General features: G+C 40.6%; 2 protein-coding genes across 2 annotated transcripts; one reads left to right on the top strand and one right to left on the bottom strand.

The window, feature by feature from the left end:
* Window positions 1–537: 537 nt before the first annotated feature.
* On the bottom strand, window positions 538–22,278 carry LOC108091232. The gene is made up of 4 exons (XM_017190338.2): window positions 21,908–22,278; window positions 2,017–3,035; window positions 1,321–1,443; window positions 538–1,261 (listed from the first exon to the last, which is right to left on the bottom strand). Exons 1-4 carry the CDS (start codon window positions 21,926–21,928, stop codon window positions 1,027–1,029), a joined length of 1,398 nt encoding a protein of 465 aa, XP_017045827.1. The 5' UTR covers window positions 21,929–22,278; the 3' UTR covers window positions 538–1,026.
* A 558-nt stretch (window positions 22,279–22,836) lies between these two features.
* LOC108091138 (Meckel syndrome type 1 protein homolog) lies at window positions 22,837–24,911 on the top strand. The gene has a single exon (XM_017190173.1). It carries the CDS (start codon window positions 22,896–22,898, stop codon window positions 24,909–24,911), a length of 2,016 nt encoding a protein of 671 aa, XP_017045662.1. The 5' UTR covers window positions 22,837–22,895.
* The last annotated feature ends 976 nt before the right edge of the window (window positions 24,912–25,887 follow it).

The following is a 25,887-nucleotide window of genomic DNA, read 5'->3' as shown; positions in this document are numbered from 1 at the left end:
ATATATACTTTATGGGGATTGAGGTCCTTCATAGTGAGCTTTGGTTGAATATGTTGGCCTTGGCCGATTTCTAGGCATTTCTGTTTGCCTGTTATTTCGTTTTCAGAAATTGCCAATTTGGATGTCCAAATTAACAAAAAATACTCCTCGGGTCTTGGTTGCTTCGACTGTAATGAAGATTTCAAAATGCAGGTAAACATAATCCGCAGTAGGTTGCAACTGGTAAATTAAAGTTACCAATTGCAATATCACCCTGCTAGGCGTTTATGTCCGCCCCGTGTCTTAAATTGAAAATCTACCCAATTTAGGTTGGGAAATGTGGTCACTACTCTTTCATCGAATTTAGGGATTTGAGCCACCACTCGAACATAATTCATAGTAGGTCGCAACTGCTGAACCAGAGTTAAGTAAAATGGAAAATCGTCATTACTTCGATGTTGAACTAGAACATTTGTGATGACTGCAAGGGTAGGTATATAATATATTATATTCCTTTCTTGATGGACTATAAACGAATCATGAAAATTCTTGTCGAACTAGTTTTTAGTTTTTTATTTTATTAAATCGTTTTCGCATATTGGTTTCGTACATATAGAATTTTGTTTATATATATATGTATTATATAAGGTATATATAAAGTTGATTTGTAATAAATTATAAGCAAGTCGACTGCACTCGCACTGGAAACGCGAAGAATTATATATACAACAGAGTTCGCGGACAGTTCACGTACGCATTACACAAAATAAATTACACATTAATCGCTTTAAGTACAGGCAATTCAATTCAGTTATAATTTCAATTCCCATCGGTTGGCATTAAGATTAATTCGTTGATAAGCAGCTTTCGCAGGCTGGGGGAGGTGAAGTGGGAGTAGGGGGATCAAGTGGGAGGATCAAGTGTGTGGGTGTGGACACTACAATAATAATTTGGTCTGCTCTGCACCAGATCGTTGGTGTGTGTATGTTTTTGTTTTTTCTTTTTGTTTTCCCATCGTTTGCCTTGGGTTTCCGGACCGAGAGCTCTTTAGATGATCGCCTCGACCGCTCCAACCTCGGCGTTCTTCTTGATCAGGCTCTCCCACTGGGCGATCAGGCCGCGGGACGAGGGCGCCTCCTCGGGCGTCAGATCACAAAGTTGGGCCAAGGACATCGCCGGCCGCATTCCGTTGCCGTTGCCATTGCTGATTCCATTGGCAATGTAAGCTGAGGCGTTCAGGCTGCGATTACCCGACGGCTTGTGGACGATCTCCTGCTCGTTTCTGCAAAGATATACATTTTAGTTACTTTGCTTGAATTAGTATATGTAGCTTTAGCTCACCCATTCCTATCGAGTTCCTGCGTGGACTGGGCGTTGCGCAGTTTTCCGGGCCCGTAGCAGTGCTCCACCTCGGAGTCCTCGTCATCGTCATCCGCATCGGCCTCGTCGTCTGTGCTGAGTTGTCTGCCAAAGAAATTGTTAATATAAATAAGTTGAAGTAATATAAAAGTCTCTGTATTTAATTCCCATCTTAACATTATAGTGTAGAATCTCGTAGTGTCGTCTCTTTAAACTCTACTTAATTAATTTAAAATACAAATGGAAATGTTTTCGATAATACAGGAATTTCTAAAAAAGCTTTATTGTTTATTAATAACTTTGGACTAAAACCCTGCGAAAGCGTATTATTTTATTTTGTTTATTTACTATTATTGTTTTACCATACATGTGGACCCACACTTGATTTTTGTCTATTTTTGTTCTACTCTTGAATTGTGTTTGGAGTTTTTCCTTTCGAAAAGAACTAAATCTTGCCCCAAACAAGGTCGGAAATAGAAAATTGCTCATTGAAGCCAAACAAATGGATTGTATAATGTTTTGAATAACGTTTTGAAGCAATAAATTTAAGACTTCAACAAGTTGCCGTTAAATTGATTGCTTAAAAGAATTCTCAATTATTTTTCGACTAAGAAACCCCATAAAATAGGCTAACACGACATCAATGATTAGAATGAATGTCTAGATATATGGACTTACAGCTTGTCGAGGGAGGCCTTGAGGGTGTTCTGCCTGTTGATCTTGCGCAGGCGCTTCAGCTCCGTTTCGCGCGACTTGAGGTCCTGCAGCTCGCGCTGGATCTTCTGCTCCACGGGAACGTAGCCCCTTCGCAGGGGTCGTCCCTCCGAGTCCCGCTCGATGGCCGCCGGCGAGAGGGTGACCGAGGTGATGCCGCCCGTCGAGTTGCCGGACTCCAAGAAGGCCATTGCAGTGCGGGTGTTCAGCTTGAGGGTGTTGCTCTGCCCATTGGCGATGCCACCATTGTTACCACCAGCTGGGGAACCATTTCCATTGGTGGCCAGGGAGAGGGTTAGAGGAGAGGCCGGTGGCAGGGGGCTGGTGGGTGCCAGCTTGCCATGCGAGGCAATAAATCGCTGCATCACTCCCTTGGTGGAGCCACCAAAAGCGAACTGTCGCTTCTGCGGCAAGCCACTCAGCTGGGGTGTCGATATGGTCCTGGTGATCAGCTTCTGCTGCGGCGGCTCAGGGGTCAAGTTATAGCAATTGGGTCCGATGTAACGCTGCTCCTGGCGCGTCACCACCGTCAGCTTGAGCGGCTGCTTGGCCGCATTGGTGGCACTGTTGCTATTTCCAACGGCGCTGATGATGTTGCTCTGCGAGGAGGCCGAGATGCCGGAGTCGTCCGAGTGCTGGCCATCGAGGCTCTCCTCCTTGGCGCTGTTCACGCTGGAGGCCAGCGATGGTGTGTTCGACAGCTCGTCGATGGGCAGCAGCAGCGAGGTGGTCACCGGTTGGGCAGTCACCAGAACTCCCTGTCCCTGATCCTGACTCTGATCCTCATTCTGCTGATCCTGATCCTGGTCCAGTTTCTGTTCAAAGTCCAGCCCGTTGCCGTTGACCGTGTACGTCTCGAACTCCACCGAAGGGGAGGAGGTGATGGTGCTGCCGGAGGAGAGGGTCGCCAGCTGGCGGTACTCCTCCTCGCGTCGCACCACCTCCTTGATCTCCTCCTGGATGCGAGTCAGGGGATCGATTTTCTGAAAGGACAAGAAAGTACATCGTGGGATTAAAACAGCTGCCTAATTAGTTGGGTTCAGGAAAATAATATGCACTGAAAAGATCTAAGTTTTTGAAAACAACAAATGTAATGTAACAAAATGTTGCAAACTATTGATCATTAATATTTTTATGAATACGTCAGCTATAAAAGTCGTATTAAATTCAAATTCTCTAGGCTCAAAATAATTGCAGAAACATTAATTTTTAAAGAACACCTTTTAAAATTGCAATTATAAAGAATTAATACTGCAACCCATTGTAAATATATATTTTTTTAAGTTAAGTCTATGAGAGTGTACCAAATGCATAAATAAACATTGATTAAATTATTAACAAAGTAAGATTCTTTCAGCAATAAAGGAATATAGGTAAAAGAATTGTAAGTACATATTGATTTTCCATTTAAAAAACTATATCATTTCACTATAAGTCCTCTAAAGGATAACAGCGGAATATTATCTAACAAATAGAAATCTGCAACCAAAAAACATATAATATAATCGGTATGTAAAGTCTTAGGACTTTAGTTCCCCAGACTTAAGCTCTTAAATGAAAGTTACTTAAAAAGTATTTACTTGAAAATCGAGTAAGCTTCGATTGAGTGAAGCTCAAAGAACGAACTTGGGCTAATTTTATTCAGAGTGCATCGGGTAACACGAAACGGAGGAAGTGATCGAGCAGCTCGAATTACGCCCCGAACTTCTAAGCTGCATGTAATCGAATATGCCGCACACCGAATGCCACTCACTTTCGATCCGCGGCGGCGAATCGAATGAGTTGCAATTGCGGCGTGCAACGCAGATACACGTACGACAAGATACGCCCGCATCCGTGAATTGCATCTTTGAGGGAAATCGGAGGAGACAGATCCGCTGTTTGCATAATCCGATTGCCTTCGATCGCGCGCTGCCCAAACGATCCACAATTCAAAACCACACACGTCGAGTGGTGCGCTGGGCTGCTGGGTGGTTTTTGAGTGGCCCAAAGTGGCTGCAGAGTGCCTCTGAGTAATGCGGAGTGGTTCAGAGTGGATCGAAGCGTAACCTAAACCGATTATTGTGCGTGACATCGACAGCGAAGTTGGTTTGGCTGCGGGTTCCTCTTCGGTTCGTTGACTGTTTTGTTGTTTTGTATTGCGGTTTTCAGATCGCTTTTGAAAATGCCAAAACTAAAAACAAAACAACGCATCGAGAGTAAAAGTGTTTGACGGACTCACTTTCAGCCCTGTTTATTATATTCTGCGCAAATGCATAGACGGATGTGTCGGCTAATTAACAACTTTTTACTGTCACAATAAACACACACAGCTGGGCTCAAATGAATAGTGGTAAGTGTACCTCTTTTTAGTGTGACTAATAAATTCTTTTTTAAAATACAGCCGTATTCCTTTTTAGTGTGCAAACTTAGTTGCCACAAGAAGAGCAAACAGGTTGAAATAGCTTTTATTATAATTATAACACAACCGAAATATATTTTCCATATCTCGCGAAATAATTTTTTGGCAAAACTAAACCAAATTGTCTTCCTATTTGTAAAATAATAAGCCTTCTGAATTGTGAAGTATGTTTAAAGAAAATATTGTTTATGAATTGATTTCATTGGATTTACAACTTAGATTACAACTTTTTTAATTTGAACTTTCGCTTAACATGCAACAGTTTTAAACCATCAAAATGTATATTAATGTGATTATATTTTGAAAAAGTTCTTTAAATTGGATTTTCTTTTACGAAATAGTACACCTGCAACGTTAAGATACAATGAACTCTGCTGCCTTCTCCATCTTCACCTTTCAAACGAGAACTATTCCCACAGCAATCAGCATCCATTTGATGGCTAAATACTTCCCCTGCATTCATAATTCCAGCACTTACAGGGTCTCCGCCACCTGTTTCCATATTTTGCAGTTAAAAAGGGAACCCAACTTGGGGCTGTTTGGGGGTAGATGGGCCAGCTTTTTCGGGTCACTGAGTTGGCTTTTAGGTGCATTTAGGGTCTTTGGGGTTGTGCTCCCAAGCTGTCGATGTTGCCTTTTGCTGTTGCTGTTGCAGGTGTGTTGCTGCTGCGTCGCTGATGTTGCTGTTGCTGTTGCTGTTGTTGTTGTTGCTGTTAGTCGAGTGTCGTCAGTGGGCTTCCGCATCGTTGTCGCATTAGAAAGTGGCAGCCTTTCAGAGTCGCTAAGTGCTCGCAATGAGCGAATGCGGCATTTATGTTTTTTCTTCGCCCCATTGTCTGGTTTTCTTCAGTCTCTCTCGAGTCGATAAAATATTGTGCCGAAGTCACTCTGGTCAACACAAAAATCACTGCCTGTGGTCACCGCCCGTAAATCATCGATTCGATGCAGATTTTCACTCAATTGTTTGGGCTAGGCACCCAAAACCAAAACGACAACGAATCGAATCAAAATGTGCGTTTAACGACGTCGTTTTCACTTACTTCAAAATAAAAATCAGCGGGGAGAAAAGCGAAATGAGAAACTGTCAACGGAAATTGAATACTCTGATCTCTTCTGCATATTTAATATTTAAATGGGTAAAATATTAGTTTGATTAATTATTTTTCATCTTTAAAAAAACTGCAGTTTCCATATAAAAAATATTTAATGCTACTCGTAAAACCGATTTTTTGGAAATATTTTAAAACCAAAAAGGCAATCTCTTAAAGTTGTGGATTACTTCTCTATAAATTGTTGGTATAAGAAAGCATAGCCTGTGCAATTTAGTAATCCCAAAATATGTAAATTGTGTTTTCAACAAATTTGTTCTCATTTAACCAAGGTAATTTAATATTTTAAATACCGAAGCCCCAAAGTGTTAATGTTTTTTCTTTTTGTAGCATATGCTTTCTTTTAAGACATGAACAGAAATGCGATCCCCCGGATCCACAGTGTTTAATTAAAAAGAAATAACATGGGAAATGCTTCCTGCCTTGGGTTCTTCCCACTTTTCGTCAATAAAAAGTGAGGGTACGATGGTGTACCCAAAAACCGAGGGAAAAAAGCTGAACGATACTTCCGTTTTGTGCTGGTAGCGACCGCTACTTGTTGCCAGTGTCCAAGTGCAATGACAGCGGCAACATTGCGGCAGCGGCAGCGGCAGCGGCAGCGGCAACTGCAACTTTTGGCGGCAGCTGCCTAAAGTCAAGTTGACAGCTGCTCCTCCGCCGGCTGTCACTTTTGGCGCGCGTTTTTCCAGCAAATTTACCGCAACGGGGAAATGCATGCGAATGCAAATGCAACTGCAACTGCAACTGCGAATGCGAATGTGAAGGCGAGTGGAAGTGCAAGTCAAAGAGGCAAGTCCAAGTTTGAACCCATTTGCATGCCACAAGCGGCGAGGTCAAACGCCCAATGGGTCGCGTGAACAGGCAGCCAGTTGAACAGTTGAGCAGTTGAAAAAAAAAAAGAAACAGCGAAAAGCAGGCAACAAGCAAATAAGCCAAGCAAAAGCCAGAGACTTGGGCGCAATTTGTTGCTGCTTTTGTTGCTGCTGCCACGACAAGATCGGCACAACCTACAACAAGATCAGCAACATGGCTAAAAGCAAATTGGCAAGAGGGGCAGCAGACAACATGGAAAACTGAAATGAACAAATAAGAACAAGTTCGTGGGGATTTCGACTTGAAAGTACCCAGCAAAAACATGACAACCAGTTTTCTTTTATAATCCATATTATCTATATAAATAGTTTCCAATGTTAAAAACAGTTCGACATTTTAATGAAAGAAAATGCATAACCAACCATGCTTTATTTTGGGATAAAAAACTTCAGATTTTTGGTAAAATATGTCTTAACAATTAATACTTTATATACTTAACAGCTCAGGATGCTTAATTGTGCAACGTAAATTACAAAGATAGTTTTTTTAAGGTCTGGGTTTATTTTAATTTACAACACCTTGGACTTGTCGACTTCAAATGGGCATTCAATTAGCTGGCGAATAAGAAAAGTCGTACTATATACCCACATCGCTGGAATCATGGGGTATAAACAGCAGAGGAGGAGGAACAAAAGAAGAAACGAAAAACAGCGGGAGAACGTGACAAGAAACGTGACCGTGACTGTGGCTCTTTCTTCCCGTCCCCCTCTTTCACCTTCCCCCATTGAATCTATCTCTGTCTGGCAACTGATCCACTTCTGGCAATAACACAGCTACACTGGGAACATTTACATATATTTTTGAAAGTATTTAATAACAATAGTTGATCTTAGAAAAAATAACGTAAATGAAGAGCTGTGAATCAAAAGTGAAAAAAAATGTTTTGAGCGATAAATAAATTAAAAAAAAAGGCTTTAAGCTTGTAAAGTTATTAAAACAGGCAATTTTGTAAATTGAATTAACACATCATTTAACTCCACCAATATTTGGTTACAGAAAATATATGATTTTCATATTACTGAACTTTAATTCCAAGATTTTATTTCCAATAAAAATTAGAATTACATATTTATTTCTTGCATGTTAATGTTGCATTTATAAATTGTACATTTTTGAAATAGGTAGCACTTGACTGCAAAAATATATATAATCGCATTGATTGTTTTTTATCGTAACACCTACTAAACCGTAATAGATTCAATAAGGTTAGTTCGGATTTGACAAGTTGAGATCAAATTACAATATTTCTGTGTAGTCTTCACTGATCTGCCTGGGCTGCTGCTCTGCCAAAGTAGTTTCCAGGCGAGCGATCAGCATTAGCATAACGTTCATCATTATCGTCATCATCACCTTCGTGATCATCGCGTACAACACTCGTATTTGGGGCAATTCATTTAGCGTTTTCCTCAGTGACCGCCGCAGTTGCAGCTGAAGCGTGCAAAAAAAAGTGTACAAATAAACAATGAAGAGGCAGCCCAAAACAACAAAAAGCCCACAGACAAAAAACAGAAAATGGCAAATTGAATATGCAAATGAAGGGCGGCACTTAACATTTTTGGCATTTGGGCCAGCAACCTCAAAGGGAGTATCGCGAGATGGCTATAAAGATTGCAGCCATATCCTGTGCTAAGAACTACATGATAACTCATTTTGCGATGGGTGCATCTTGTTTGCCGACAGAATTGGAATTCCCAGGAGAACTGCAAACGAAAGGTTGGTTTTTATTTCCTACTCATTTGCTCTTTTCAATATAGCAAATATATATCATTTCAATATAATAATAATAAAAGACAGTTCTAAAAATATGAATGTTTACACAAAATATTACACATTTCTTGCTATTTGCTAAATTATATTAAAAATCAGATTAGTAAGCAAAATGGTTAAGATGATTTGTTTCATGAAGTTGCCTTTTTGGTTTTTGTTATCTTATATTATTTTGCGCAATAACAAAAACGTTGCATTATAAATTACTAAGATTTTTTGGCTACACACGTAATTTAATTTTTTAATACTATAATATTTTTGACTGTTTAAATATCAGCTTTTGAACAATCAGCAACATTTTCTAAGCCTCTGGCAAACAAATATGAATTAAATTTAAAACAGGCTCGAATTCCTCTTCAAAACTAATTAGGAGATCTTCGCGAAAATAAGTCCCCAAGGAAGACCTTCAGTTCCCACGAGCTTACCTTCCGTCGGAGTTATTTGCCAATGCCATTATCTTTTTGGCCAACTGTTGTACTCGTAGCACTGAAACATCTCTCTGCCTCAACGAGCTTTAGCCACGATCCGATCGACCCAGTTTTTACATACCTATAGCAAATCGTGATCCGCACACTATATTGTCTGGGTGAAAGAGACAAGAAGGTGCGCAGATGGAGATAATCGACGGGGGAAATCTGAGGCGGATGCACTTGGAGCATGTGTCAATTATGACGCCATATCATTAGCATTACCAATACCATTAAGAATGGACCGTTACGGCGATGACTGTCATTAGATTTGCCATGCCACAGAATAATGTTGGCCAAAAGGCAGCCAAAAAACCAAAACCAAAACCAAAATCCAAGCGCCAAGAGTCGAAATGATGGCCAGAGTCACGTCGCCATTAGCAAAGCAAGCAAATTGGTCAACAACGCGAAAACTGGCCGAAATAGATGGCCAAAAAAACGGGACAAGGGGCGTCGGACGAAGGATTGGGTGGGTGGCTTCGAAACGAGGCCAAAAAGATATATACTTTTTTTCTTTTTGCGCAATTCGCGGACAAATAGTTCGTGTGGCTTTTCATTCGAACCTTATCGCATTTGGGCGGAAAGGTTCCTATACTCGTATGTATTTACCAAAATGAATTCGCGATAAGCGAGGGGAAAATCAAATGGGCGAGTGCTGATAAAAGAAAAAAAAAAAAGAAAAAGAAAACGAAAAAAAGAACACACCATCGATTCGATCACTTTTGCTTCCCAGCTCCTCCAGGTTTTCGCTGTTTCTGTTTGTTGGCCTCTTATTTTGGCCAACAATGCGTGACCTGGCCAAATCAGGGGCTCGAACTACAGTTTGCTTTTTCAATTTCGGCTCGTTACTCTCGGCGGCTTGATTGCGGATTGTTTGGCCATTAATTTGGCTTCGGCTGTCGGTCTTGGTCAGCTTTTATTGGCCCCGGACAGTTAGTTAGTTAGTCGGTCATTAAATTAAGTGCCTGCTGACGGGAGTTCACAGAGCTCTAAAGATAGACACGCTGGATGATTCAGCCGGGGAACTTGGCCAAAAACTAGACGCTATCTTGGCCGGAACAGTTTTATTGACCCAGCTCTAATTCCACATAAATTTCGCGTCAGTAAAACAAGTCAATGGGAGCCGCCAAAATTTGTTTGACTCTTTATGCAAACAGTAAACAAAATTTGAATTTCCTAAAATTGGGGATTTTTTTTTATTTGTTTGTACTCGAATTTTTGTATAATAGGATAGGTTTCATATACAAAGATAACGAAATAAAGTTATACGGTAATAAATATAGTTTTTACTGTAAAATTTCCGATATTTGCATTTTTTTTTGTTGTTGTAGGTACTCAGCATATTTAAATATTCTATGTATAATGATCAAAATATGTGTACATAAATAAGTATGTAACCCTCTTTAATCTCCTAGCAATATCTTAGATAATTACATTTAATAACAGCTTAAAACAAAATAAGAGAGCAACATTTACTTATGCAAAAACATAGCCTGACCACTCAACTGGAGCACTCACTCCACAAATTATGCAGAAAAAGCCATAACAATAACACCGGGCAAATAAAAAAGACAAAAAGGCAACAAATCGACAAATAAAAAAAAAAAGAAGACAAAACCCAGCAAATTATGTCACTCGAATGCAGAGTAGAGCAGCGTTGCATGCCGATGCCGATGCCGATGGGCAGACCCACAAAACGTGCCCAGCATATCGGTGAGTTGGCAGGTCTGGAACTGGAAGTCCGAGTGGCGTCCACATTATGTCATCTATCCATTCCACTGCAAGCTGCCGGGGCAGCTGAACTTCTTCCCAGTGGCAACTGGCCGCAGTGCCAGCTGCTGCTGCTCTGGGCCATTGACACGGGTTGTGGCAAGAAGCGCCGGTGCCGAAGAACCCAAGAACCGAAGAACCGAGCCGTGTATACACATGTATCTGCATCTGTAAGTGCAGCTGACAGTTGCGTGTTTGAACTTGGGGCGCTCCACGAAGCACGTAAAAGATACAGAGCACACCGGGAGAAAAACATGCATGATGCCATGATCAATTCAATGGCTTTGGTTTTCAATCCGTGTCAAAACCATTTGAGTTAATTATTCATTTAACCCGGACTCAAGCTTTGTATTTATGATGACAAAAGGGTGACACAACAATGATAAAACTATAAATTATGAGGTGTTGAAGTATTATAAGGCGAAATCGTTTAATTTCGTAATTAAATGGTTTTATTTATTTCATTTCCATTTTTATACTATTTCATATTATATCATTGTAAGTATTAAGCCAGTACTTCAAATAAATAAAATTAAAACTTTAAAATTGAATGGTGTTTTTTTTATTAAAACCTTAAATTCTGCACACAAATTCAGTATTTTCTGTCAAGTAATTATAACTTTAAATACAAAATCCGTAAAATATCCTTATTTGAAACTCAAATTTCTTGCACAACCAAAATTAATTAGAGTTGACAGTTAATTTTTTTCTGTGCAATACCTGAGCATCTGTTGGTGGTTCTTTTGGCCAGATCAGATCGCTGAGGTGCACATATCTGGGCCTTTGTAATTGCCATGTCTTCGCCGGCTGTTGTAATTGAAACTGAGTTTCATATTGTGTCGCTGGCTGATTGAAATATGTACGCCAAGACAATGGTAAATATTTGCGAAACGCTTTGTCGGTGAGCCACGACAACCACAAGATTCTCCTACGGATGCGACAAATACAAATAGTCGCGATTCAGATACAAGATACACGGGCAAAGTTAATTGACTTGCTTTGTTCGCTCTCGAGATATTTGCTCTGTTTTCTGTATATATTTTGTTGGTGTCTTTTTTTTTTTGGAAACGGAACAAACAGAGATCGATGGAGTAACTAGTGCCTGTCGGTGCGTCAAGATCCCACTGACAGGCGGGAATTACCTCGGTTTCCGTTTTATTTTTTGGTTGATCAAAAGCGAAACCATTTCACTGACTGCCTTGAGAAAGTGCCAACACCAACGACGTGACAATGGCCCGCGTTTCTGAACGGTTTTTGGTCATTTTCCAGTCAAAGACAGCTAACCGTTAAGCGTTAAGCGCTCGAACCCCACCCACAAAATTTAAAAACAGCAATCCATTCGTATGGGACACACCCACCGGAGCTGAACTTGAGCCAAACTGAATGGCCAGTGGTTTTTCTTTCTCCCCGTATTCTTTTTTTTTCTATTTTTTTTCACTATTTTTATTTTGTGAATGAAATGCGCCGCCGACTGTCCGTCCGTCCATCTCTGCAGTCCATTGTCCGCGTTTATGACATTTAGCGGACGCTTAGCCACTGCCAACGAACGGTAAACGGTTTAGACGTCTTTAAGACATGCTAACTGCACTTTATAAGCCTCATATTTCGTCCGTCGTCCATCGTCAGTCGGCATGGATCGTAAAAATTATCATTATCATTATCGTCGCCGGGTTATTTCTATATTTTCCCCACCCCCTAAACACCTTGCATTCCGTTTTCCTCATATTTTTTTTGTGAAAGGTTGTGCATACTTATTTAGACCAAGTGCTGTGGAAATTTATCATAGCTCGGCTGCCTTTCACCAGCTGGCTAAAGTTTCCAATGTAACAGTATGCACTTCTTAAGAATTTCCCTGAAAGTTAAGTTCTGTAGACATTGGCTATCTCGCAATGGCAATGGCAAGGCAAAGCCGTTTATAATGACTATAAATCAGTTTTTTATGACCACATATAGTTTTAATTGGTAGTTCTTCTAGAATAAACTACCCAGTTTCAAAGTCTTCTTAAATGTAATTTGTGAAATATTTAAAATGTGAAATTTCAAATTAAATAAATTAGTTGTAATGATGATTTATGCATTAAAATTGTAAAAAATATTTGAACTAGAATGTAAAATTTATTTAACAGTCATATACTTTTTAATGCATTACGAGTATAACAAATATATTTTTACATTAGAAGGTGCCACTTACTAAGCAGTCATATATGTTTCTAATAGTGTTTTTCCCAAAAAAAAAAAAAAAAAAACAGCTAAGAAACTAGGTCAACTGAGACCCTAAACCGCCCACACCTTCACAAATTCGCCGGCGAAAAGCAGCCGAGTGTTGAAACATAAACAATATCCGACACTAATTTAGTTAAATGTACTTATAACAAGCATAGCAAATGTGGGAATGTTTTTCCCACGCTTTAGAAACGAAATGAAGTCGGATCCGTTGCTTTCTGACAACTCACCGTAGTGAGTTTTATTTATTTTGTTTTTTTTGGAACAGCCACTTGGGAGAGACAATTGCCAAATCATGTCAGAGATAAATTACGCGAAAGGCAGAGATCACCAAATGCAAATGCAAAGCAAAATGCGACAGAGTCCACGTTGGTGACTCTTTTTCTATTTTTCTGTATTTCTGTTTTTCTGTTTTTGTTTCTGTTTAATGCTCCACTCGGACTCGGAATGGATGGGGGCCAACTGTCTCCGCTGGCTTATTTATGTTACTGTGTTTGTGTGACAGGCGATGTGACGATGACGGAGCTACTTAGTGGTAATGCGGCGACCGTTAAACACCCATTGTTATACAAATGCGAAAACGTTCGCTGGACGCACAGTGCGGCATTCGAGGCACATTGTATCAGCACTTTGCAACAGCAACAACAACAGCAGCAACTGCAGCAGGTGGCAGCGGAAATGCACGTACTGTGGAAATGGCTTCATTACGGGAAGGCGGCCATAAACTGCCTGGCACGAGACCAATGACTTCGATTCAGCTGGTCAGGTGAGTTATGCAATCAAAGGGGGGACTTCTAATCGAAGCCAAGAACTTAAACACTTGAAAATCGTTAGTTGGATGCTTCGGGTCCACCGGAATCCAAAAGATATCTGTTTCCTAAAACAGAAGTGACAGTACCAGGACTTTTGTGTTGCCAACAAAGTGGAAGCAGAAGTAAAGACTAGTTTTTTACAAAACATTTCGGTAAATCACCGCTAATTTCTACTGCATTGAATGCGTCACCTAGCCATTTATAATTAGCAACGGCATTTTCAATTACTTTGGAACAACAAATTGCCAAAGTATCTTATCTGGGCTCTGGCTTCCTTTGCTCCACTTGCCGACATTCCCCACTTGTTATTTCGTTTGTTTAGCACCACCAGCACCACCTTAGGCAGCACCCTGAACAGCACCACCAGCGGAATGGCACCACCCATTTACTCTGCGGAATTACACGGCCTGCTGCAATATTATCTCCGCAAAAAGGGTTCCGTTGGCGCCCCTGGCAGGTGTTTACTGTATGTACAAGCTTACACTCTGCCCAAATGCCATTGGAGTACATATATACATATATGAATATATGCAGGAACCTTACGACTGATAGGCGCTATCAGCTATCATTCCGTTATCGATATAGAATATATATGGTATACCACACTTGCAAGCGGTCTGACATTCAAGTTCAGCTAACGAATTGAGTCATCGTGGCTGGAAACTTTTCCAAACTCTTCTGCTTTATTTTTGGGCCCAAGAAATTACGCCTTCGGGCGTTGTAAGGGACGGCAGAACGATATCACCTCTATAATTAATACGTAATAAATCTGGAGGTTTGTTCAACGTCGCTACATTATTTGGAATAATATTGTACTCTTCGCGCAACAATATTGCCCGGCTAATGGAGCTCTTCGATTAGATAAAGTCGCTGATTTCATTAATACTATACTGTATTTGGCTTGCTGGCGTTCTTTTTGCGGTGTGCATTTATTTGACACTCAAATAGGAGTGGAAAAACCATTTTGGGTGAACTTGAATTGGACTTTGCTTAGTTTGCTTATTATACATTTGAACAAGTGCACAATAAACGCTTTTAATTCTTAAGGTCAACAGTGGCAAACACATAAATCAGTAAATCTCACTTTTGCTTGCAACATATTTCTGATAAGTTAATATATGAAACGGATCCACATGTCATAAATATTTATCGATTACCAATGTGATAAGGCCTTCAAAAGGAACCCTGCTACCATTTGAATAGGCATAAAACATTTTTGGTTTCTCTTAGTAGTATAGTATATAACATTTCCGGCTAATGGAGCTTATCAAGCGACACTTAATGCCAGCCATATGCTAATTAGCCCCCAGCCCCGCCCACAAATAACACCTTGACATTGATGAATTGCCAAAGTCGGTAATGGAACCAGCGTTTCGTTTATGGAATGTACCTGGTACCTTATCGCCGATATTCCGTGCTGATAATAGAGCTTATCACTCAATAAGCCGCCAGTCAATAGAACCTTGACTTATATAGAGCCTTCATATCTGTTTGCCATCCAGATGGTTGGCTTTTGCAGTTTCGGCCGGGACAATTGCATTTGGCGACTCCCATGACATGCCATATATGGCAAAACCATTCCATACATTGAACCCATTCAATTGGAATCGGAATTGGAGAAAGTACAGCCACGGCCCATTGTTTAGTTGGTTTCTTAGATTTGATGGTGGAAATTGCGACACGCTTTTGCCAACGTCTGCCATTGACACTTGCCTCTGGCTTTCATTCAAATTTTCGCAGTCAAGAGCCAATGGAAAACCACCGACTCGCAGAGCTGTGTGAAAAGAAAGATCCCATCCAGCCAACCATTCAGCCATCCATCCATCCATCCATCCGTCCATCCGTCCATCCGTCCGTCCGTCCATCCGAAATGCAATTCCTCATCATTTGTGTGGGGAAAAATGTAAAGTAGCACAAAATGTTAGCAAGTCGAGCAAACAAAATGCATCGGCGGGGGGGCCACCACTCCATCGTTTGCCATAGAGTACCAGTATATATATATATATAGTATACAATCCAAACGCCCACCCACCGATTCGACATGCAATCGAAAGCGGCGGCTCTTCTAATTGATATTTCTGCCCGATCCGAAGACCGATTTAAGCCTGTGAAAATGCACTGGTGGTAAGGCAGGTAAGTTGGCTAATTGAAAGAGAGAGTGCGCACATCGGTGCCAATGGGTTAAGGTTGCCATGCAAATCACATCGCCGAAACGAAAAATTGTGGTAGGTCACCGGGCCGGGGCTTATTTTATCAATACCACCACGGCCCCCCAGACAATGGAGTCGAGTTGAGTCGAGTCGAGTGGAAAGTGCTTTTTCTGTGTGCGGGGAGCGGCAACCCAACACAGTTATGAGCGAAATGCCTGGGAAGCCCGACACATTGAACCCTTTTGGTGGGGGAAAGTTTTCCAATAATTTCCATGACATGCCACCATTATCTCTGTCTGAATGATTTAAAAACGTCAAAGGTGGTGGGGTTTTTTGCGTCTTTGAATTTTAATTGATAACACCAATAGAGGCTTTGGTTATTTATATCAAAGAATTGCCTAATATTGATTTTTATTAACGTTTCCATTCAAACTGGTTAAAAGTAACTCCTGTGTGACAAGTGCTTAAGTTGTTTTAAATGTTAATCAATTCAATAGTGATAAAGTTTTATATACTACGTGTCATATTAGGTTCTTCTTAATATCATACTGATCGTGGTTTAAATACATACTAAACAAACGTGACATTTTAAAAGCACAACATTGAAAACTTTTCGACTGATATCTTTTCCCAGCAGAAACTCAGCTTTATCTTTTAATTATAGCCAACATTTACGGAGCAAGGCCATCATCTTCCACTGACATTTCTCACACTGTCGAAGCCTTTTTATCTTCTCCGAAGGCAATCAATCAAAGGCTAATTGAAAAACTGCAAGTTATGTATGCGCATGACATCGGCCGCGATGAACTTGCATCTTCCCCAACTTCCCAAGTTCCTTCTTCCGCCGCAGAAAAACAAATCTGAACAACTGGAAAAACAATAAGCGAGAAAATTACAAAAAAAAATACAAATTCAGAAAAAAAAATACCAGGCACAGAAGAGAGAAAACTTTCTAGAAAAAGAAAATGTAAAATCTCATTATTTCTCCTGCACGTTCTTCTTCGATGACTTGTGCTGAGGAATCGAGTTGATTTGAGTTAAGTTGAGTTGATTTGAGAAAACAACTTTCAAAGCGAAGCGATCATGAGAAAAGAATGGGGAAAGATCTTGGCGACTCGCAAGGCATCTTCCATCATCTGGCGAACACAGGAAAAGCAATGCACATTGAATTCATATTTACACAAATAGAGCAGAAATAAATAAGACAGAAATAGAGGAGAAAACCCTCGATGGCATATGGTGAATATTCAATATTCAAGCCATTTGATTTGATCGCAATCGAACATCAAATACCACAACTTTTCTTTCCTTCGGCGAAAAGACAACTGAAGAGTTGCAGCACCGCGACGAAATATCAATTTTTGGGGGAAACCTATAACTAACCCGGCTAATCAGCGGTCGTGGATCGGTAAGTCGCTTCGGAAATTACAGCCAACGACAGCGAATCAATTCGGCCGAGGTATCCGTGGCATACGATCAATTGATTTACTAATTACAGGCTATTTATTAGCAATTATGTGTTATGGTCGCTGCAATCGAACGAAAATCTATCTGTGAGATAATCGACGAAGCGACGACTGGCGATGACTTCTTTCACTTTGATTGACACGGTTGGTTTTCGGGTTATGGCTAATTGATTTCTGGCCCGACTCGGAGTTATAAAATCGACTTGCGGCCGGCAATTATATCAGCCGGCCAACGGTAAACGCGCTGCGATCGATCAATTAAGAAACGCGGCAACTGCATCGGTATTAGGTTTTCTGTTCAGTTCAGTTCGGTGTGGTTCGCTTTGGTTTCATTTTGTTTAGGAGGGAGATTGCCGCATAAAATGTAGTTCAAATCACTTTCGAAAACAGACCTGAATATTATAAAGGAAAACATTGCATTGTTGTGGGGCATTTAAACGCTTGCCTCAGTCCTAACGGTCGTCGTCGTCGCATTCCCATTCACTTTTCATTCGAAACAAGAAACAAGAAACGAGAAACAGACCCCCTCTCATTTGAATTTCTAATCGGCCGAAATGTTTTATGTGCGTCTTATTACTATTATTATTCAGATTCGGATATGTGGTGCTCATTCGATTTCGTAATCGGGGAGCATTTCGCTTTTACACCTCGCCATCACCCATCCATCCATCCATTTGGGAGTCTGGCTTTTGTGGGTCTGGGTCTTTGCCTTTTGAGTTCATTGCCAGAACTGAAATGAACCGGTTTTGGTTTTTGTTTCGCCGTCGGTGAAATTTATGATGCATAATATTTGTTTTATTTGCCATTGTTTGTGGGCTGCCCCGTTGCACTCGCAGTCTCGAAACGGTCGCCGAGATTTGGACCCCGAGATGCAATTGGGAGTTCCCAGAAGAGAGAGAGTGAAGGGTTTCCCAGAAGGCTTACGAAAACTTTTGGGAGTAACCAAATACCTAAAACCGTTTTACGCAAATATATTAACTCGCGCTTTTTTAAGGTAATCTGATTTAGGGATAGTCATTATAGCACACTCCTAAAAATACTAAATGATGGATTTATGGTACTTAGAAGCTTTAAAATTTAAAATGGTTGAGACCCGCCAATTAATCACCTTTTTAATGGGTTCTGTGATGTTCTAAAATGATTGATCTGTTGTGGATCAAATTTTGATGCGAATCTTAAAACTCATCAGTTATTTATTAGATTTTTTATATATAGATAAAATCTGAGGATCGTTAAACGCAAAGTTATAAATTCGTGAACCTGTTTTTCCATGTAACCTTTTTTCCATTTATTAAGAACACCTATTCTAGACTTACCTACTCAAGATCTAGACTTTCTAGACACCCATTTTATTATTAAGCATTTAGATTAGACAAATAAATAATTTTACGATTGTTAAACACATTTCTTCAAGCTCCACTTCCAGATTTACATATAATCCAGATTTGTTTCGGCCACCTATAATTAGTAGATAATTAACTTATCCGACTGAGGAGGATTCTCGGCTCCACAAATCCATTTGGCTTGCTTCGTTTTCCATATCTTCGCTTTGGCTACCTTCAACTGCTCCAGTTTTTCGAGATAATATCTCCCATCTTTTCGGTTTGAGTGCTTCAGTAATAACTGTTGTTTCTGGGGGGTTTTCTCTGTTTGTTTTTCAGATTGCCAGAGGTCAGGAGTCGTTGAACCCAGACATTGACCTCCACCTTTTTCCCCCACCCCTTTGGCGATCGACGCACGACAAGTTTCGAGTTTTGTTTTATTTTTTCCAATTTTTTTTCGTTGTGTATGTTTTTTTGTTTTTAATTTTTCAGCGTACTTTGCCTGTTTGCTGTTAGCCGTGTGCTTTGGGCCATCTCCCACCACGAGAGAGGTTACGTTCGGCTATCCCCTCTTTCATCTAGCCACCTGCGTTTATTTGTAATTACATTGGAGTTGGAGTCTTGGGCTTGGGGTCTTTGGGTTCTTCGGATTTTGGTCCGATACGCCCGTTGGCCATTGTCCACCTTGATCGCCAAACGTTTTCCCTCCGGCCGCTTAACAAGAGCAGGTAGTCCATCTTTTCCACCACCACCTACCTAATAATTATGTCTATGTTTCTTTAATGGCCTGGGTAATTTCCATTTTTCACTAACTTTGTATTGGCTGTGAAGCTGCATAAAGACATTCATTAGGCATTTATCTTGCTGGCGTCAGGATCTCACGGTACTTTTTGTTGTTCGGCTGACCGGTTTCGGGGCATTTTTACTTTCAATTGCCAAACGGGTAAAATCGACGTGAAAATCTTACTACCGCCGTCTGCGTCCGCAATGCGCAAAAAAAGCGAAATTTTAATAGACCGACCAGCAGCAACCAGAAATGATGCATCAAATTCTAACCGGTTTTCGGGGTTTTTCTTCTCCTCTTATTTTGGGTGGCATTTCTCGCAGAAAAATTGTGAAAAAGTTTTACAAGGAAATTATGGAAAAAAAAACATGTGAAGATGTTCATCCAATGCAAAACTGAGTTATCGAGAGATACATTGTAGGAGACAAAATTAACAAACTTGTCTCGGTTTTTTATCATCGAAAGTAAATTTTCTCAACTCGTATTCCAGGGATTTTTTATAATATTAGCTTGATAAGAAACGATTTGATTGCAAATAACCCAATGTACACTAATCCCACCCTCATCCAAAAACTCTTATTATTATAAGCAGAGTTTTGCTTTTGCTTTGCAAATCATTAATGGTTTAACTCCTAATATCCCTCCTAGCTTAATTGTTAAAAAAAAGCAGTAAATGCGTCAAAAATAAGATGCAGCGTGTATCCAGTAAATCAGGAATTGAGTCTTCATTTCATGGACTTAGACTTCTGCTCTCGTCTTTTTTCTTGGCACTTCTTCCAAATGGACTGGTGATCGAGTGCAGATCTTCAGCTTGGCCTGAATCGCCTGAATCGGGGAGATCCTCGAGCTCAATCCGCTGCCACGGCCAATCAGCCAGTCTCAATCACTTGACCATGTGCCCCCCTCTTGGCAGACGCCTCTGCATCGCCCCCTCGATCATTTGTCGACTTGTCCATTGCAATTCTCGAGGCATTTTATTTGGGTCACGGACAGTCATCTCGCTCAATGTCCCCCCTTCCCAGCGCTGCCTTCTGTCTACTGGTTTTTCGACTTTTACTTGCAACTGGCATTGGCCAGGCCAAAAAGCCATTTTTTTCTGACTTTTTGGTTCCGTGTTTCATCGTTTTTTTGTACGTATTTTATACGAAGCATTGTTATTTTAGGTGCTTACTTCTTTGGGGTTCTGGGCTGTTGGCTAAGTTGATAAAACAGATGTTATCTGCTTATCTACTTATTGTTCTTATTTTTAATCATTTCTTATACTATTTACAAAAGCCAATGACAAAATAACTGTAGCAAAAAACATTACTTTTAAAATGTGTTCGATTGAAGAACTAAAAGTCCAGTACTTGAATTAGTTAGTTCTTATAACAGTTTGCCTGTTTTTTTTGGTTTCAAAAATAAAAGATTTTTAAAATAGCTTTTCTTGAATATATGTGAAGACCTTTTTTTCGAATAAAAATAAAGAAGATAAAAAAATATTTCAGAAATTTTATGTCATGTTGAAGAGGATTGCGGAACAAATTGTTTATGGACTGTGACATTTGTGGCACACTTTTGGACTTAAGGCCTAAATTCTTAAAAATCTTGACGTGTTCATCTTCGAAAGGGAACGAAAGAGAGAAAGAGGAGTTGGAGTACTACGAGAATTGGAGTCCAAACAATGGCGATCACAAATTTCACAGCTCTTACCATGACTTTGGTTTTGGCCCCCAAGAAAGATCAAGACGGCTCCAAAAATATATGAAACACAAAAAAAAAAAACACAAAACGTTGCCAACTGTGCAAATAAAGCACCAAAAACAATAACAACAATGAGGCACACACCAACACACCTGTGGACAACAGAAGAAGAAGAAGAAAACAGAAAAAAAATAAAAGAACAACAACATGTAAATGAAAAACCAAACAAAACCATTTTACAATTGTGGCCAGAGCATTGTTGTTGGTGTTGCCTTTGTAGCTTGGTTTTTCTGTTGTTTTTTTCTGCGGAAAGTCGGGAAAATCAGTCAATGGAACGTCACGGCAGAACAGCGGCAGCGACGTCAGCAGAGGCAGCGCAGCATCGGGGGCGTACTAAGTTCAATGAAATACAGGAAAAGGGAGACGAAGAGGAGCGGAAGGAGAAGGAGGCGGAGGAAAACACACAAAAAAAAACAGAGCCAAGAACTAGAAAAATACAGAAAAAAAAATAATCCCAACCAGAACTTAATCGAACTAAATAATTTATACAAACTTTTTTAATGAGTAGTGTTAAGACAAAAATAGCTTTTACTTATAAAATTAAGCATTTTAAAAAACGAAAACTAGATTTAAAGTTAATAGAATAACTGTCATATTAAACACATTGTTTAGATTTGCATTGGTTATAGATTTTCTGTTGGTAAGTTTTGTATAAATTTTGATATTTTGTTCGTTAATAATTTGTACAATATACAGATAGCATACAAAAATAACTTTTGACAATTTGAACCCAATTATAGTTTTAATTGGTTTATTTTAACAACAGTTATAAAAGAAAAATGTTTACTTGTTTGGGTTTTCCAATAAGATTAAAATATAGAACCTACAGATATCTAAGAATGAAATCGTTATATCAATTTGCTATATCTTTTATTTACTTATATTTACTTATTTTTTTATATATCTTTTATTTACCAAAATGTTAGAACATTTAAAGAAATAACACTTATCCAATCACGTAGACTCACCTCTTCAACTTTTTGTTGCATTTTGTTTAAAAGTTTATTTTGCGGTTGCTTCAAAAATGCGTTTCAACACTTAACAGAACAAAAAAAAAATAAAGTAAATGTTTCAATTTAGACACATTCACGTGGATTGTCTGTTAAAATGTAGCACTTCCAGTGTTCGCTGCAGATTTTCGCCAAGTTTTTCTCTGTTTATTTCATCGGCGGTTGCGCGCGCGCAAAAAGTGCAGCGAAGAAAACAAACAATCAAACTGACGGATAAACGGGAGTTGGAGCAGGCGCGAAGAATCGGTGAGCCGGAGAGTTGGAGATTTGGAGCGAACAGCACGCAGAGCAATCGAAAACACAACTGGCGGCCAAAACTAAACGAGGAATGTGGAGTGCAAAGAGCAACCGACGATAACACAAACACAGCGGTAAAGCTCGCCGAAAATCGATAACGGGGCTGCACTGCCAATCGAAAATACCAAACTGCTGTTGGTATTTACCAGGGATGGAAGCTCGGCTTCGATATAGCCAAATTTAGCTACTTTATAATAAGGCATTCAGACCAAATTTTGTGCAACTTTGAACGAAAATGTTTTTGTTTTATTCTTGAACTAAATAACATCTTCGTTCGATACATATTTTGGTAATAATAATTCATACCATTGTAAGGGAATAATTTTGCATTAATTTTTTTAGATAACAGATAATATTAATAATAATAATAATAATAATAATTTAAAAGTAAAACACATTTACACTTTTAATTTGAGCAAACATGCTGTCAATATAATTATTACATATTAACTGACATTTTTCAAGCTACATTTTCCCCAACGATAGTTATCAACCCTTGAATCATCGATAGTCTTTGGTATTTATTTAACTGGTTGCCTTGGTAACGGTCATTCGAAAACTAAAAACAAAAGCAAAATAAAAAAAAGGAGGCCAAAACATTCAAAACAAATGTATTAGAGAAGGCCTGACAGAAAATCCGAAGGAAATAATGCAGAAAGGAAGGGACATCAAGCGCACGGGAGTTTACCGCGTGAGCGGTAACATCGCGGACCTGCAGTTGAAACTGAAGCTGCGGCACATAAGTGAATGGCTACCGGTGCCCAGGTTCGAGTACATCGGCGCCCAGTACCCCAATGGTGAGCAGTATACCGGATCGGAGGAGGAAGCCTGGCAGGATTGCTTTATTCACATACCGCAGGGCGATGAATCCTACGGTGGCCAGAACCGTTTGGGCTACTATTGCAGTTATTATAACGTGGGAAATGGAAACCCCAATGCTGGAAACCTTGTGAGGAGGCGAAGGAGTCCCGTTTCCCAGGCAAAGAAGGAGGAGGAGGGAGTGCAGGATGAAGAGGAGCCGGACTACCAAAGTAATCCCTCGTGGAGCGCATTTAGCGAAAGCAGTCGCCCCGCTGGTGACCTCTTCTACGAAAGGAACAAGGAACTCTGCAACGGTGGCATTGCCACAATAATGATATCCTGGCAGCAGAAGCACTTCAGTCAGGCTGAACTGGAGCGCTATGTACCTGATCCCGGGGGCTGTGCCTCCAAGCTCCAGCGACGCTATCACAGCTGGGCACTGGAAACGCTGGAATTGCAGCGGCAGTATTTCAAGAAGATGGAAGACCACGACAACGAGGAGCAGGAGCCAGTTAGAGTGCGTCGCAAGATGCGCAAGTCCAAGCGCAAGCAGAAATCCTCCACTGCCGTGTCCGTTTTCGGAGTCAATGGCCTGTCCTCGGCCAACATGTCGGATGTTTCGATGGTCGAGGATCCCGACTTTGCGGCCAGAACCTGTCTCATCCACACTGTTGTGGACGGCGATGCCGAGGATGTCCTGCCCGCTGAAGCGAAGAAATGGCATAAGAAGGGCTTTCAGCTGATGTATATATACGCGGATCTGCAGCAGGACACTCTGTTGGTCAGCATACGATACGATCCCGAAGAGGGATTGCTGTATGTGTATCCCGATTTCAGCTGCAAGGCGCAGGATCTGGACTATGTGGTTCAGATCGAACGGGATAACGACTGCCGGCAGTTGTATGCCTTTGGTTTCGAGAATGCCACACCGTTGGTGGTGGAAGGGGAAGGAAGTCTCCCCGAGGAGAATGAGGAGGAAGAGGACCTGCCGGAGGAGAAAGATGCCGAAGAAGATCTCCCCGAAGATGCCTCCGCTGTGGAGATTTTGGAGTTCTACCACAGACGACGAGCAGCGGCCAGTGAAAAGCGCAATCTGCTGCAATTTGAGGTGCCACCGAAGAGAATGAGGAGGGTTTCGCTGCTTCTGGAACTGCAGGAGGGGCAGTACTTCGAGAACCCCAATATCCATGTGAGATACTACCTAAAACCCCCGGCTAACACCCTCTGGGAAGCCTTGCCCGGTGAGAATCCCATGCAGGGAGCCACGGCCACTTGCCGGAATGCCGGTGACTGGCGGATCGCCCGCTTGGGTCACAACTGGCAGGTGACCCTTCTCTGTGAGGAGCAGCACCAGCCCTGCGATCTGCTGCACCTCTACTTCGAGGTCATCAGCATCGATGGGTGGCAAAGGGAGCGATGCGAGGGATATGCCCACTATGCCATTTCGCTGATATCTCCACTGGCCACCAAATCCATTAAGCTGCAGTGCATCCGACCATTGGGCACCTGGCTGGATTCGCTCAACCGGTATTTTATAGGCGGCCGTCAGCTCTTCGACTTTGTTAGCTACTTTGATGTTGGACAGAATGAACTGCACTCCCGCCTGGATGTGAATGCCAAAAGAGCCATGACCACCACGGGTTCGCTGGTGCTCCGGCTGCAGAAACTCCAGCAGCGACAGGTGGACTTCGCAAACCACCTGCACTTCCACTTGGACTTCGGCGATAGCAACAGCAGCGAGAGCGACGACGAGGCCAAGTCCAGTTCGAATGCGGACACGGCCAGGGCCACCACTTTGGACGAGGTGATGGCCGCCTACGTGGAGGCCAGGGAGCGGATCGAATCACTGCTTCGAACCAGCTGAGACGATGAGGAGGTTCCCCTATTATTACCTGCATACTTCCAGGCTGAGAGTGCTGTGTAAAAAGTTATTATAAATAAAATATTTTTTTACTTCTAAAATATATATAAAAAAGGATGTTCCAATAGTTTCTAGAAAAATTATATTAATTTTGTATTACCGCTGCTGATCCTCAGCTTCGCCTTTTATTTTGATCAATATACAAAATTTAGTAAGTAAAGTGTATACTATATACATACATAGTTTATTTTGCTGTTTTATTAAAAAAAAACAAAATATTTACTATAAATAGTTTTAATATAATTGAAATATATATTTTATAACCTATAATAAAATAATTAAGGTAATGATTTAAATATACAAAATATATAAATTTTTAATAAATTTATTAATCAACCTCAGCTAAAAAGTACTATTGAAACAAATATTTGTACAAAGATGTTAAAATAAATACGTTTGTTTTTTACAAAACAATTTCGGTTTAGCATTTTAAGGACAACAAACAATATGTTTTTTAAATGGAAAATATTTTCAAGAAGGACTTTTTTATTCTTATTAAAGTTTCTTCGAAACCTTAACTAGATAAACAAAATTGAAATTGTTTTTAAACAGTGAAGTGAAAACCAAACCTTTCGCAATTGCTAGACCTGAAGTGGTTTCCTCCTGTTGAAAACATTTTCAAATTAAATTTGATACTGCAACTGCATTTGTTGCTTGCGAATAAGAATAGAACTCGGCACTCGATAAGTGGGACCAAGGGAGGCGAGCCAGGTGATAAGCGAATCCGCTGGAGTAGCAACAGATGGCACGAGACGAGCACCTGAGATACACCCGACGACCCCTGACCCCGAATTTGATTCCGAGCCGCGTCACAGCAACAGATATATCTCTCTCGATGCGCCAGGAATCGGGGCTATAAAAGCAGACCGTTGGGCGTCAGTCAAGCAACAGTCTTTAGGCTTTGGATCCACCGAGTGCA

Source organism: Drosophila ficusphila, unplaced genomic scaffold (assembly GCF_018152265.1).
Source record: "Drosophila ficusphila isolate 14025-0441.05 unplaced genomic scaffold, ASM1815226v1 contig_197, whole genome shotgun sequence".
Lineage (NCBI taxonomy): Eukaryota > Metazoa > Arthropoda > Insecta > Diptera > Drosophilidae > Drosophila > Drosophila ficusphila.
Note: the sequence above shows the minus strand (reverse complement) of the source record. Positions and strands in the feature narration are given on the sequence as shown.